Source organism: Ovis canadensis, chromosome 25 (assembly GCF_042477335.2).
Source record: "Ovis canadensis isolate MfBH-ARS-UI-01 breed Bighorn chromosome 25, ARS-UI_OviCan_v2, whole genome shotgun sequence".
In the NCBI taxonomy this organism is placed as follows: domain Eukaryota; kingdom Metazoa; phylum Chordata; class Mammalia; order Artiodactyla; family Bovidae; genus Ovis; species Ovis canadensis.
Genome location: NC_091269.1, coordinates 40,103,546 through 40,120,122, shown reverse-complemented (window position 1 = coordinate 40,120,122; position 16,577 = coordinate 40,103,546). Strand labels below are relative to the sequence as shown.

The 16,577-nt window shown below is 38.3% G+C and overlaps 1 protein-coding gene across 2 annotated transcripts in view; it reads left to right on the top strand.

Annotated features, from left to right (window-relative positions):
* The window catches only part of CTNNA3 (catenin alpha 3), a 1,891,866-nt gene that overhangs the window by 1,664,336 nt on the left and 210,953 nt on the right, over positions 1-16,577 (top strand). For both annotated transcript variants that reach the window (XM_069571817.1, XM_069571818.1), the window contains exon 14: positions 15,102-15,194. In XM_069571817.1, the coding sequence (XP_069427918.1) occupies positions 15,102-15,194 (93 nt within the window). The remainder of the gene's footprint in view (positions 1-15,101; positions 15,195-16,577) is intronic.

Here is a 16,577-nt window from a genome sequence, read left to right as displayed (position 1 = left end):
TTGAAAGATCATATAATTTGTTACAGCATTTGTTTGCTGAACATCTAAGTCATTTCTGCCTCTTGGCTATTTCAAAACAAGTTGCTATAAATAGTTGTGTACAAGTTCTTTTGTGAATGTTTTTTTTTTTAGTCCATCTTGAGTAAACAGGGTGAAATGACTGGAATCTATGATGTTCTATTGGGTTTCCCTTGTGGGTCAGCTGGTAGAGAATTGCCTGCAATGTGGGAGACCTGGGTTCAATCCCTGTGTTGGGAAGATCCCCTGGAGAAGGGAAAGGCTACCTACTCTGGTATTCTGGCCTGAAGAATTCCAGGGACTGTATAGTCCATGGGGTCACAAAGAGTCGGATACGACTGAACGACTTTCACTTTCATGGAAGTTTAACACGTTAAGGAACACAAGCAGTTTTTAAATCTAATTTCCCTGCTAGTTTGCTTCTACCTCTTTTCTTAATTCCATAGATCAGGACAGACTGTGTAGAAACAGCACATGAGCTGGTTTCATAGCCACTTACATCTGCCTACATCTTCAACAGTGATATATTCACTCACTTCTACAAGTAGGCCTTTTAGTTTGGAGACTTAAAAATCCCTTTTAGAGAGAACATAATTCTTCCTTAGGGGTTGTCCAAATATTTATTTTGCTGCATTCTAGTGTACTATTTCATATATAAGCTGCCAACTTAGGCAACGCTATTCTACTAGCGTAGGGAATTCTTACGTCCCATAAAGCAAACTTCAATCCAGTAACCCTGAATAATAGCTACAAAAGTCTTATATAGATCTGAATTACTGTATTATCGAGCAGCATCTCCTCTGCAATATGGAACTTCTTTCATATTTTTCCATTTTTTAATTCAGTGTGAAGTAGAAGAGTCAGATGTGGACATCCTATTTAGCCTTACATAATATCATGGCTAGAACACAGCAGGCAGGCTTTTGCTTTATTACTGTGCCTGGGATGACTTTGAAAATCTGGATAGATGAATTTGTTTAGGACCACTGATATAATACCTGGCCGCCTAACCATTTCTAGAAGTTTTCGAGAAGTAAAAGACTCCCTATAGGTTAAAAATCCTGTATACAATAGGCCATAGACCCCTCTGGGAAGTTAAATCACAACTCTTGTTTCCCACGATATCTTCATTACAGAATGCTTCTGTAAAATCAGTGCCCAGGACCCTGGAAATGTGAGAATTTCCTTACATGAAATAAGGAAACCACAGCTTTCATGGATCCACAGAGCTAAGAAGGAAACCATGGATAGGGCCCTGGTGAGACCTATATTTCTGTATCTGCTCTCAATCTTCTTTACTGTTTGCTCCAATAATGAAGACATACGCTGCAATTTTCATCTCATCTATTGAAAGCTTTTGTCTGTGTCCACGTCAGCTTCAAATACTGTGCCACGTTTAGACCTATTTGAAGTGACAAGGCCAACTCTGTTCCTGTGCAATGAGTTTTGCAATCTTGCTCTTTTTTCATTGCTGGCACATCCTTGAAGTGTCACATTCAACCTTAAGGAGATTTTCTTGTAACACTCATTGCTTGTTTTTTTCCCTGATGATAAATCTATGTATTAAAAATTTAGAAACAAATCAATTATAAAGAAAGTCACAGATAACACTGTAATACTCTCATATATATATGTAATATGTTTTATATAATTAGAATATATTTATTTATACACTCAGTGACGAGTCTTAAAAGAGTATTAGGTGATTTTTCTTTGCATTAGATATTCTCTGAAACTCATTTTAACATCTGTAGGATAGTTTTTTGAAAAAAAAAAAAGTAATTTTTAGTTAGATAACCTCTCTTCAGCTGTCTGTTCTAGGGATAAGAACACACATATTCACATAAACAACCTGTTTGCCTTAGTATTTGATGAAAAGTTGAGATTTTTCTTACTCAAATACCAAAGAATGTGTCTAATTATCATGGTAACAGTGTTTACACCCAAGAGTTAAAGGTTTGACTGCGTTATTAGTCATCTACTGCCAGCGTCACTACTATCATCACCACCACTTTTTAATTTTTATTACTGCATTATTTCCAACAGCAGCACACTTCCCGTTTACAGAGCAAGAGGAGTAATTTTACTGCCACAATTACCCATGGTGTCATCAATTATTGCCCATCAAGAACCCTAACATTGTCCTATGTTGTCCTGGACAAAGTAAGGATAAAAACTTGTTTTTAACCTCCTGAGAGGTAAATACATCAAAGTGTTAGTAGTTCAATTGTGTGTGACTCTCGGCAATCCCATGGACTGTAGCCTGCCAGGCTCTTCAGTGCATGAAATTCTCCAGTCAAGTATATTGGAGTGGGTTGCCATTCCCTTCTCCAGGCAATCTTCCCAAACCAGGGATAGAACCCAGGTCTCCCACATTGCAGGCAGATTCTTTATTGTCTGAGCCAGCAGGGAAGGCAACACATCCAAAGGGACTTGTAATCTACAGTTGCGTTTAGCATTTCAAAAGAAAGGTATCATGCTAATTCAGAATTTTCTTTAAAAAAATTATCTTTCCTGATAACATTGTCACCAAGCCTGCAGTAGACTTATAGAATGAACTGAATGAGATTTTATCAATCATTTAGTTCAGTCCTTTCATTTACTTCTGAAAAAGCTTAGTTTTCAACATGTTAAATTTTTTTTTTCCTGAGATCACAAGCTATTAAAAGCAGCATTAACCTAAATCCAGATACTCAGTCTTTATATTGTGTTCTATCACAGTCCCTGCCTTTCTATAAGAACTTTGGCAGGTTAAAGTAGGTTTTCTGTTTATAATTTGGAAAGAAGATATAAAAGTTCTGTCCAAAACACATACACAGTTAGCAGTTTTGCTAGTTAGTACAGTCTAATTCATTTAGAACTTAAAATGACAACAACAGACCCATTGGCACAATTTTGCTCATGATATGGGCCAAAATTGAACTGATTTCATCCTAGTATACTTAAAGCCAGGGTTCCAGCCTGACAAACAAGAAGGATTTTCTTTCAGTTGACTTTTTTCAAAGACAGTATATGGTTCAACATAGGTGATACTGAAGCAGTGCTGAAAGGCTGAATCATCTATTAGCTGCAGACATTGTGTCTACTGAGGTCCAGACAGTCTATCTGGGAGAGGAAGGAAGAGATTAAGTGAGCTGATCAAAACCCAAAACTATTTGGCCTGCCTTGCTCTGTGAGCAGTATATTCATACTATTTGAAGTTCATTTTCTAGACTTGTAAGTTTTAACTACTCAGCTCCCATATTTACTATGCGCTTGTGACTACCAAGCCAAATGGCTCATAAAATGAGCACTGGAACCTACTTTGTAGCAGCCCTTTATTAACTGTGTGGTATTGGATGAATTCTGTTAACTCTAAGGTGCAGTTTCCTCAACTGTGGTATTAAAATGGTAACCTTGCTTCTTTAGGTTTATTTTTAAGATGAAATAAGAAAAGAAATGCAGAAGAACCCAGCAGAGAGTTATTAATGAATCATATTAAGACCTTGATTAAAAATGATTATCTTACTTTTCTGTTCTCAAAGAGAACAATTCAAGGGTCTTGAGTCCAGATATTTCTAATATTTTCACTTTCCAAAAATATGTTTTCATCCAAACCACATTCATCGTGGCTTCATTAGTCTCTGAGATTTTTATTTAAACTTCAAGCTGGAAAGCATCTTATGATTTCTTCTGATAGTTTTCATGATTTAGACATACAGTCTTGAAATCATATCTGGATCACCAACTCATGTGGTGGTTGAAAAAGTACAGTGATATCGATGAGGCCATTTTCACTTATGACCATATTGCTGACTTGCTGGGTGCTTTTCTACAGCTGTTAGCCTCTTTAGTGTCTTAGGATCAAAGAGTTGATTCCCACAGTCTTCTAGGTAAAAGGAGGGTTTGAGCTTAAAGTGTGATTTACCCTATGTGATTTTATTATCCCTTAAGGGCTTCCCTGGTGGCTCAGAGGTTAAAGCATCTGCCTGCAATGTGGGAGACCTGGGTTTGATCCCTGGGTCGTGAAGATTTCCCTGGAGAAGGAAATGGCAACCCACTCCAGTATTCTTGCCTGGAGAATCCTATGGACAGAGGAGCCTGGTGGGCTACAGTCCATGGGGTCGCAAAGAGTTGGACATGACTGAGCGACTTCACCACCTAAGTTCTTCGAAAGGCTTTGTAAAAACTTAAGTGATTACAATGATCATCGCCTTTGAAAAAATTGTTATAATCCAGACTCAAGTGTAAAGTATCAAATGATTGGCTCTTTGATGAATGCTGGTCTGATTTAAGTAGTGAACAAATAGAGACTTAATTCATTTGAAATAGATGAACAACTTAAGCTCAGGACTGTGTCTCCCCTGAGACAGCAATTTTCTTCAAGTTCAAGATTTATCACCTAAGATGTCCTATGTGACTATATGTTTGATCAGATTTTCTTATACATTATAGATGTACTCTTTTTATCTTACATTAGGGTATATATTTTGTATTCTGTCTTTGCTTTCTCAAGCTGTATTTTAATTGTTGTAGCTTTAAGGGGTATATGTTGGAGAAGACTCTTGAGAGTCCCTTGGACTGCAAGGAGACTCAAGTCAATCCTAAAGGAAATCAGTCTTGAATATTCATTGGAAGGACTGATGCTAAAGCTGAAGCTCCAGTACTTCAGCCACCTGATGAGAAGAACTGACTCATTGGAAAAGACCCTGATGCTGGGAAAGATTGAAGGCAAGAGGAGAAGGCATACAGAGGATGAGATGGTTGGATGGCATCACCAACTTGATGGACATGAGTTTGAGCAAACTCCAGGAGTTAGTGATAAACAAGGAAGCCTGGCATGCTTCATGCAGTCCATGGGGTTGCAAAGAGTAAGACATGACTGAGTGACTGAACTGAACTGAACTAAGGGGTATAATATCCAAGCATCTTAGTTTCATCATATGAAATAATTCATAGAGTGGTATATTCTAAACATCTGGAAAAGAAAGAAAGAAAGAAAGAAAAGGGACATAGCTTGTGAAACAAAGAGGGATAATAATGGTACCTAAAGGCAGTTTTGAATTATTTTTCAAAAGATTAAAAGGAAAAAATTCACCAATGCTCTATTGGGAAAAATAGAGAAATACATCTTTATTTTCATCCTTCTTTATTACCTATAATTTTCTTCCATGTATTCATTCATTAAAAGCATATTTTCCACACACCTATTATTTTACTATGTGAGAGATTCAGGTTATAAAATTGAGAACGATGCTAGATGCCTTCTCACTCTATGTTAAAATGAGAAGATGCATCAGGTTGACCATGTTTCTAACTGCTATGATGAATTGGAGTGGCTCAGTGGCTCAGTAAAGAACCCACCTGCCAATGCAGAAGACATGGGTTCAATTCTTGGGTTAAAATCCCCTGGAGAAGGAAATGCCAACCTACTCCAGTATTCTTGCCTGGGAAATCCCATGGATGGAAGAGCCTGGCAGGCTATAGTCTACCAGGTCACAAAAGAGCCAGACACAACTTAGTGACTAAACAACAAAAATATTTGAATCAACCGACCTTGACCTATTTTCCAAATCTCCCCTACCATTGAGTACTCCTTGCTATTGCTGTTTAGTCACTAAATCATGTCTGACTTTTTGCGACCCCATGGACTACAGCATGCCAGATTCCTCTGTCCTCCACTATCTCCTGCAGTTTGCTCAAATTCATGTCCATTGAGTTGGTGATGCTATCTCACCATCTCATCCTCTGCCACCCCCTTCTCCTTTTGCCTTCAGTCTTTGCCAGCATCAGGATCTTTTCAGTGCAGAGGAAACATTTCATCCAGATTAATGTAAATGTTATGCTTTCAGTTTAAGCATAAACTCCGAAAATCTTAAAACTCAAAGCACTTGCAGAAATTATCAAGTTTTACTTAATTTCCAGTCCTATTTTAAAGGTGAATAAATTGAAGCAGAGGAAAATTATGAGATTTGCCTAATAACATACACTGAGTTGGTGTCAAATTTAGAATGAAAACCCAGGTAACTTCATCAATCTACTACCATAAGTCTAGTAGCATTCTGACAATACACGAAATATCTTTCCAGCTACCCTGGGAAATTCTTTTCTAGAAACTTAGGCTATATCAGGGCATCAGAGACACCCAGAAGTCTCTTGTGATTTTCCCGCATGGGTTAGCAATGAAATGTCCATTGTCCTAGTCCATTTAACTCCTTCAGGTTTACTGCTTTCTGTTTCCATGACAGGTTTGTGGCACAGAACTCTCGTGAGACTTGAACATCTAGTGTGAGATTAAAAGATGACATTTTTCTCTCAAGTCTTAGTATATCCACACTGCACTGCTAATGGCATACCTACACATCTTCTGGTCTTCCAAGTTTGAAAATATTGAAATTGTAGACAATTTTTCTAGGTGCAAAATCTATTATCTCTAATTTCCATCAGTTCAGTTCAGTTCAGTCGCTCAGTCATGTCCGATTCTTTGCGACCCCATGAATCGCAGCATGCCAGGCCTCCCTGTCCATCACCAACTCACGGAGTTCACTCAGACTCACATCCATTGAGTCACTGATGCCATCCAGCCATCTCATCCTCTGTCGTCCCCTTCTCCTCCTGCCCCCAATCCCTCCCAGCATCAGAGTCTTTTCCAATGAGTCAATTTTTTGGATGAGGTGGCCAAAGTACTGGAGCTTCAGCTTTAGCATCATTCCTTCCAAAAAAATCCCAGGGTTGATCTCCTTCAGAATGGACTAGTCGGATCTCCTTGAGCGCCAAGGGACTCTCAAGAATCTTCTCCAACACCACAGTTCAAACACATCAATTCTTCAGTGCTCAGCCTTCTTCACAGTCCAACTCTCACATCCATACATGACCACAGGAAAAACCATAGCCTTGACTAGGCAGACCTTAGTCGGCAAAGGAATGTCTCTGCTTTTGAATATACTATCTAGGTTGGTCATAACTTTTCTTCCAAGGAGTAAGCATCTTTTAATTTTGTGGCTGCAGTCACCATCTGCAGTGATTTTGGAGCCCCCCAAAAATAAAGTCTGACACTGTTTCTACTGTTTCCCCATCTATTTCCCATGAAGTGATGGGACCAGATGCCATGATCTTCGTTTTCTGAATGTTGAGCTTTAAGCCAACATTTTCACTCTCCTCTTTCATCAAGACGCTTTTTAGCTCCTCTTCACTTTCTGCCATAAGGATGGTGTCATCTGCATATCTGAGGTTATTGATATAACCGGCAATCTTGATTCCAGCTTGTGCTTCTTCCAGTCCAGCGTTTCTCATGTTGTACTCTGCATATAAGTTAAATAAGCAGGGTGACGATATACAGCCTTGACGTACTCCTTTTCCCATTTGGAACCAGTCTGTTGTTCCATGTCCAGTTCTAACTGTTGCTTCCTGACCTGCATACAGATTTCTCAAGAGGCAGGTTAGGTGGTCTGGTATTCCCATCTCTCTCAGAATTTTCTACAGTTTATTGTGATCCACAGAGTCAAAGGCTTTGGCATAGTCAATAAAGCAGAAATAGATGCTTTTCTGGAACTCTCTTGCTTTTTCCATGATCCAGCGGATGTTGGCAATTTGATCTCTGGTTCCTCTGCCTTTTCTAAAATCAGCTTGAACATCAGGGTGTTCGTGGTTCATGTATTGCTGAAGCCTGGCTTGGAGAATTTTGAGCATTACTTTACTAGCATGTGAGATGAGTGTAACTGTGCAGTAATTTGAGCATTTTTTGGCATTGCCTTTCTTTGGAATTGGAATGAAAACTGACCTTTTTCAGTTCTGTGGCCACTGCTGAGTTTTCCAAATTTGCTGGCATATTGAGTGCAGCACTTTCACAGCCTTTCTTTTATTTTTTTTTAAATTTTTTTATTTTTTTTTAATTTTTCACAGCCTTTCTTTTAAAAAACCCAGTAATCTTTTCTTCAAACTTTCCCTTGGGCAAGGTATTATTAAATCAACACCTACTGAAGGGAGAAAGGAAAGCCTTACTCCATAGTTCCACAATGTTCCTAAGACTTTCTTCTGACATTCATACCAAAGCCTGTGTGTGTTAGCTGCTCAGTTGTGTCCAGCTCTTTGTGACCCCATGGACTGTAGCCCACCAGGCTCCTCCATCCATGGGATTTTCCAGGCAAGAATACTGGAGTGGATTGCCATTTCCTTCCTCAGGGGATCTTCCTGACCCAGGGATTGAATGGTCATTAAATTATTCATTTCATTATTCAGTTAGGATATCGTTACTGAGTAACTAGTATATGGTGTTTGGGGTGCTCAGAATGATAAGTAAGACAGAAAGCATCCCTATTCTCATGGGTGTTATATTCTGGGGCAAGACCAAAATGTATCTCCTCCCCTCAAAAAAAAAGAAAAATATAATTTCATATGATCATAGCAAGAGGGCTAAGAAAAGAGAGAAAAGGGTGATACAGTTAATAAATGAAGTAGGAAAAAGGGTTAACTTCAGATGGCCTGACCAGGGGAAACTCTATAGCGTTAAACATAGCTATCTGAACTCCCATAGTAGAAAGGTCCAGCAGTGTGAAAGCTGAAGGAGGAATGTATGTCAGGCAAGAAAGCAGTACATGCTTGGAGCCAAAGTCTTGATGTGCCATGAACTAATGATTGGGGCATATTTGGAGAGTAGAATAAAGTCCATGTGTTGTGAATCCATCATGCTCGCCAGGAGCAATAAAGCCCTTTATCTCTGACAACTCTGGCAACTCCAGCCGATTGTATCATTCAGCTGAATAGTCAAAATGGCTTCTGGCCACCTACATATTATCTGTCCAAGTATGTGATAAATTAACCCTCCAACTGACAAGCAATGGAAGGCATACTTAGAAAGTAAAATGCCTACATCTCAGGTGACAGGGAAAATCCCTGATAAACTACTGATGCTGCCATCTTGCAACTCATATTACAGTGACACTTAACTGAAGCCTAAACCAATCAAAAAACTAAATTTAATATCAGACCAGTAGTTCTCATGAAGAACTGCATATCAGAATCAGTTGTACAACTTTATAAAGCTATAAGTTAGTGGGCCTCTCCCTCAAAGATTGATTCCAGGGTTCCGTCATTAAAAAAAAGTCTGTAATACACAACATGTTGTTTACTTCATTTTCTGGAAATATTTTGAAATGTTTGACAGTTAAATGTGATTGTTACATTTTTCCAAAATGTGACTCTTTAAATAATTTATAGGACCTAGAAACTAGAAGAAAGAAGGCTCAGAAAATGGATCAAAAACCTTGTCAATAATGCTAAGAACAGAATATTGATTTCTTGGATGGAGTGGCGGGGGGCGGGATGCGTGCATATGTGAGTGCGTGCGTGTGTTCACTCATTTTAGCTTTCCATAATTTGAATTGTGTTATTTTTATATCTTTTCCTCATTTTAAAATGTATTTGAATTCTGTTCGCTCCCCTTCTTTGTTATCAGCTCAGCTAAGATAATCTCACTGAGCATGCTGTTTCAGCTTCTTCTTTCAGAATGCTATCCACAGCATCATTCCTTCTCTGAGTGTCAGACCACTGCTGACATTGCTCTGGCAGTTACTTGATTGTAGTACGGCCTTGAGGGGTAACCAGAGAAGTATGAATTGCCATCAAGTCCTCTATATGATTTAGAATTCAGCCTTAAAGCTTAGGGAAATACCGAGCATGAGTCTGATTTCCTAGACTTTTTTTTTTCTTTTTCTTAACTTCTTTCTCTTCCCACCCACATCTTCTCCCTCTTGCCCTTCCCTTATTTTTGTTGTTTTAGTGACCACAAATTTATTTTCTTATATTTCAGGATTAAGCATTTATAGCCTTGAGCAAGTGAATTTTAATGTATAATAATACTGCCTACTTGTTTCACTAAGGATGCTGAAAGAATTTATAAGCCTTTAGTAAGCACTGAGCTCCTTGGTGTGGAGGAGGAGGAAGAATATGAATGCAGTCATTATGTATCTCAATAAATAAATACATATTTAAGCTTATATATGTGTGTGTGTGCATGTATATATATTCACATATATTCACATACACTCACACCACTAATTGATTGTGTCCTTGAAGTTTAATGTACCACTACTGTTTATTGCACACTCAGTTTCTGTATGAAAACCTCAGCCTATTTTCAAGTCTGACTATACTTGTTTTTGGATTCCTTTATATAAATAAAGCGAGATCTTAAAGTACTACAATAATAATTTATAATAATCATAAATAATACTGAACATTCAGTATTTTCTAGAAACTGAATAATGTTCTAGTCCATCATGTTATTTTATCTTCACAATAGCCCTAAGAATTAGATAATATTTTTTTCCACTTTAAGATGAGGAAAATTTAGCTTATTTCAAGTCACTTTGGGTTGCCTAAGGAAGGGTTCGCAATAAGCAAGCATTGGAAAAATATAGAATAGATATCCTGAATTCTAATAAGGGAAATAAATGAGTAATAGAATTTATTATCACTTTTTCCACAATAAAATAGAGTATCTTCCTATGGGTCTGGTTTAAAGACAGTTCAGCTTAGGAAAGGAAAGTCATTTCTATCATCCTTGAGAATGTGAAGAGTGTTATCTTTGCTAGGGCCAGTTTAAGAGAGTATCTTACTCTTACACATGATTAAAATTGGATCAAACGTGATCTTTACTTGAAATCTAGAAGAAAGCAGTGTATATTTAATTATACTAAACCCTATTAGCACAATGATGTTTTATATTCAAAATCAGGAAAATGTAACTAGAGTTAGCGATGAGTATTGTATCAATCCAGAGTAACAGATGTGAAGTAAAATGGAGGTATCCAAAGTGCCACAGAAGTTTTATCAAAAACTATAAAGACTTGTGATATGACGAGGGATAAGTTAGTGAAGAAAGAAGGGAACAGTAGACAAAAAGAAGCAACCTTTGTTGCACCCCAGGTATGTCTGTGGGCTAAGCACTTGTTTAAACATCTTAGTACAACTGAATCTCACAACAATCTTCAGGATTATGTCTCATTATCCATATTCCCCAACAAGCTAACTGGAGAGGCAGAATTCAAATTCAGGTCTGCATTGCTCACCAGTTTATGGTCTTTCTCCTACTTGACACTGATCTAAGATAGTTGGTTTCACTTCAGACAGGATGGAAATTGACTGGAAACATACACAAGTTACACACACAGACACATACACAAACCTTCCAGAAGTTTAAACTTCCAAAGTGACTAAATAAGTAAAAACAAAGCAAGCTGTTTCCAGGAATGTACAATATGGGGCTGCCAAACCTCCATCATTCCTTTTTAAGATGTTTACTCTTTCTATTATTATTTTTCTTCAAACTGAAGTTAATATATATCCCCAAAATGATTAAGTACTCCTACTTCTTTCTTAGTTTCCATTTAAACTATAACACTATGTATGTAACTGTTTATTTTTAAAATACCATCCAGCTGCTTGCCTTACAAAATGCAAAATGCTACCAGCAGGTGTTTTGAACGCTGCCCCATGATATTTATTTATTTTTTTTTTTCATGATGAGGAGAAGTCAGTTGTGGTGGTTTTGCAAGAACACTATCAGTCCCCTGTTAAGGAAAAGTATACACGTATGTGGGCATAAATGATAGGGATATCATTTCCTGCAGTATCACTAACAAAAATGATACTTGTGATTTCTGAGGAGCAGTTGCTCTTAATTTCTGTTATGTCACTATTTTTTTGAACTGTACAAAGTACTGGGATTGGTGATGAAGCTCTGTCTCACCACAGAACTTGGGTTGTATGATAGAATATAACGCAAGTAATAAGCAAAGACATTTATAAGAAATATCACAGTAGAGACCCCAGACAGCTGGCAGTTGCAAAATAACAGGGCTCAAGAAAGGGAATTTGATCAGTTGAGTCTATTCAGATATTACAGGGGCTGGTGATAAATCAAGAGAAAAAATTATAAAAAGCCTTTCTGAAGAATACTTGGGAAGAATACACAAAAATTAGCTAATAATGAAATATGTGATTGTATAGAAATTCCCTCATGGTGAACTCCAGAGAAGGCAATGGCACCCCACTCCAGTACTCTTGCCTGGAAAATCCCATGGATGGAAGAGCCTGGTAGGCTGTAGTCCATGGGGTTGCTAAGAGTCGGACACGACTGAGCGACTTCACTTTGACTTTTCACTTTCATGCATTGGAGAAGGAAATGGCAACCCACTCCAGTGTTCTTGCCTGGAGAATCCCAGGGATGGAGGAGCCTGGCAGGCTGCCATCTATGGGGTCGCACAGAGTCGGACACGACTGAAGCGACTTAGCAGCAGCAGCAGCATGGTGAACTCATGCTATTATGACTTAAGAAGAATGATAACTTTCCTGTGATCATAGCTGCAGGTAGTTTCAGCAAAGAAGGACTGCATGTAGAGATCAACATATAACTACTCAGCACACTGGGGGCTTTGGTGAGGGGGAAGATATTAATATCTAATAAGAGTCAGTTGAAATTAATGCAGAGTGATAGGAGATGCTCAGTGCAAGTACTGGAGAACAATAACAAAGTTCTGGTGAAAGATCTGTGAACTGAGAAAGAATCTGACGCCATAAGTGTTTAGGAGATTGGTAGTTTTGCTCCACAGTATGAGCTAATCATTTCAAGTCCCCATGCCTGGAGTGGCCCCAGTGGAATCAATGCTCTTCACAATACTGAAAGGAAGTGAAGGGCCTGTGTGTAGAGCAAGGTTTGAGGGAAACCAGAGCCATTCTGAGGAGGTAGGTCCTGACCCTTTCCAGTCTTCAACAGCTAGGTGTATATACAGGAGACCTTCCATTTTCACTTTTGGATGTTTGTCATGACACCTAAATGTTTATATTTTGGATTTCTCACCAGAGCTTTGTAGCAAAGGAATCATAGTTTAAAATTCAGACTGTGTAAACTATAATACTAAATTAATTCTCATTAAATACTTTATATTTGTAATAACAATTTTGCTGTACAGTACTTATGTTTGCATTAATGACTGGTATCATTAAATTATTGCCTCAGAGGGACTAAGGGAATGGTAACCTGGAACTGAGAAAAACAACAAAAAACAGTTTAAAAAATTAGTTTGAAATACAGGAAGATAGCAGCACAATAGAGATACAGTGAGGACAGCTGTTTGTTGTTGCTGTTGCTATGTTTTGTTTTGCTCATATCCAACCAGGTTTTGGGCTATCACTGACAATTTTTCTTCATCCATTTAAAACCACGTATGTGCTAGGTTGTGGTGAGATGGTAGGAAGCAGAGCAGATTGAGTCCTTACCTCAAAGAACAGATAGTTCAACAGTTTACTTCCCAATTCAACAACCAGTGCTAAAATAAAGTATGGTGAACACTATCTAGTGAAAGTAGAGGGCATCAGGAAATGCTTGGAAGAGGAGCTCAAGCCAATCTAGGGGATTTGTAAGCAAGACACCTCCCTGAATAAAAGATGTTTAAGCTGAAATTGAAAAAAAAAAAAAAAAAGCAATGGAAGTAGATTAACTATGTAGACTAATCCCTAAAGTTCATGTTAAATTATTATGTTCTAAGAAAATTTAATTTCTCAATTTTTTGTGTTTTGATATCATATGGTTTTAATAATAGTTATTCCATTTATTTGTCATATGTAAACACCTTGATTTGTGGTAGCCACATAGTGGTTAGCCAAATTGCTACTCTGAGGAAAACATCCTTCTGATCATTTTTGCTTTCTTTTTCTATCAGAATTTATTGGGACATAATTAATATACTATAAACATCACCATTGAAAATATTTTAAATATTCACAAGAGTGTGTGATCATTACTACTTCTGATTGTAGAACATTGTTGCCATTCCATTTCATATCAATGCCATCCCATGAAATGCCATGCCATTTTATACCCCAGTGGGCATGAAACTGCATACCCATTAGCAGTCATGGCTCCCAACCCCCTCTTCCACTCTCTGCTTTAGGAACCACTAATCAAATCTCTGTGTCTATACACATGGCTATTCTTGAATTCCAAATAAATAGAACCATATAATATGTGCCATTTTGTGATTGACTTGTTTCACTTAGCATAATATTTTCAAAGTTTACCATGTTACAGTATATATTAGTACTTCATTCCTTTTTATAATATTCAAGTAATATTCCTTTGTAGGGATTTACCATGGTTTTTCATTCATCACTAGATATGTTTCTTGGTCATTATGATTGCTGTTGCTATGAATACTTGTTTACAGATTTTTGTGTAGACATATGTTTTTCATTTCTCTTGGGTATGTACTGTTGAGTGAATTGGGTCCTACTTCTCACTGCTTACAAAATCAATACTCAGATTCTTTAACGTCTGAGCCACCAGGAAAGCCCTATAGAAAGAAAAGTCTCCTTTAATCAAATTGCTGGCAATTTAGGGAGATAGTTGACTCAACGTCCCCCAAATACCATGTCCAAAGATTCTGCTAGATTATAAAAACATTTAAAGGAAAGAAGGGACGTAATCTCAATTAATCATTGAGATGGGGGTCAAGGTCATCACCATCCCCCTCTATGCAGGCTCAGTGAATTCTTGTGATATTCCTCTAGGTGCTATCTTATTCACACAGTTTGGTCATGAGATTACTGGATAGAAAACTAGGGAAAATATTTGGTCATGCTTATTCTTCATTTCTACTGCTATAATCTATGGAAAGACCTGACAAGTTAGGCAAGATATCATTTGATTAAAAGATCTGAAAGGTGTGCTTGGCGGGGGAGATGAGTAGAGCATGGGAGTCCCTGGCTTAAATTTTAGTTACAGTATGGCTTTGCTAAAGTGACAAGGAAAGGAGCTTCTCTGTCCATGGAATTCTCCAGTACTGGAGTGGGTTCCCATTCCCTTCTCCAAGGGATCTTCCTGACCCAGGGATTGTGCCCAGGTACAGGGTCCAGGCAGATTCTTTACCATCTGAGCCATCAGTGAAGACCTCCTGCTGAGGGCAGTTTCCTGCAAAGAACTGCTTACATAAGTACCTAGGAGAGGAGTTGCTGGGTCATATTGGTAACTAACTCTGTGCTTGCTGAGGTACTGCCAGACTACCAGTTTTCATTTCCAACGACAGTGTTTTGCTTTCTTTTTATAGACTCCAGAAGAACTAGAGGATGTTTCTGACCTGGAAGAGGATCATGAGGTCCGCAGTCACACCAGCATTCAGACTGAAGGGAAAACTGACCGGGTAAGTCACTTCCCTGAGGGGAGAGCTGTGTGCTAGGCCCTTTCCTTAACACTCCAGAAAGTGTCTCCCGGGGGGACCCCTGGATCTAGAACTACTTCTGTAAAGCCCAGAGACAGGAGTCTCAGGATGCTGGGCAGCATTGTGAGGGGAATGATTTCTTCCACCTTGAGAGCTCTCAGTGAAGCCATTTCTCATTAGGCAGTGACTCACCCCATGCCACTTGTGGTCGTTATAGTAGTCATGGGAATATCAAAGTGAAATGTGTACCTGTTTGTTCAGAGTGAAAAAGAGAATCCATGAAGTTGTAAATGTACTCTGAAGTTCTAGGGGAAAATAATCAAATTCTGAGGCAATATGCCTCTATTTCCTCCCTTTCTATAATGCTTCCTTCTGCCCACCCAAAATACACACACACACACACGCACACACACACACACACACAAACACACACACGTCCCTCCAAATATGTTAATCAATTTTTGAAATACTCAGATGTTCTACTTTGTGAGTTCATGGAACCTTGATTTCCTAGCCACTAATAACTTACAACTGCAGGACGGACTATATAGCAGGTAGGTCTAAAGCCAGGTAGTATAGCATGGTATCTGAGACTGCCTGGGAATGCATCTGAATCAGCCACTTCCTTGCTGGGTTCCTGGGGAACTCACTTAGCCTTTCTTTACCTCTGTCCCTCAATTTGTAAAGTGAGGGTCATAATAGTATTCTCTACATGAAGATTGCTGTGGGAATCAACTAAATTAATGAAAAGCATTCTTAACCTGGTGCCTAGCTCACAGTAAGTTCTCAGTCATTACTTACTGTTATTGAGAACTTATGATTGCTGTTGCTATGAATACTTGTTTACAGATTTTTGTGTAGACATATGTTTTTCATTTCTCTTGGGTATGTACTGTTGAGTGAATTGGGTCCTACTTCCCACTACTTACAAAATCAATACTCAGATTCTTTAATGTCTGAGCCATTAGGAAAGCCCTATAGAAAGAAAAGTCTCCTTTAATCAAATTGCTGGCAACAGGGTCATTATTATCACTATAGCAATTATCATCATTATCATTATTACTATTATTAAATACAGTGTCATAAAATTTGGAGATGTATGGAACAGATACATTTAAGAACATCGCATATTGAGAATTCCCTGGAGGTCCAGTGGTTAGAACGCTGTGCTTCCATTGCAAAGAGCATGAGGTTGATCCCTGGTCGGGGAACCAAGATCCCACAAGATAGATGTATGTGCTAAGATGTATGTACCTGAAGTTTATATGACTAGTGAAGGAGAATGGCTTAAATCTGTCCTCTACTTGTATTACCTGACCAGAGCTAAGATCATATTTAGATATGTTTGCTCCCAGGCATCTTATA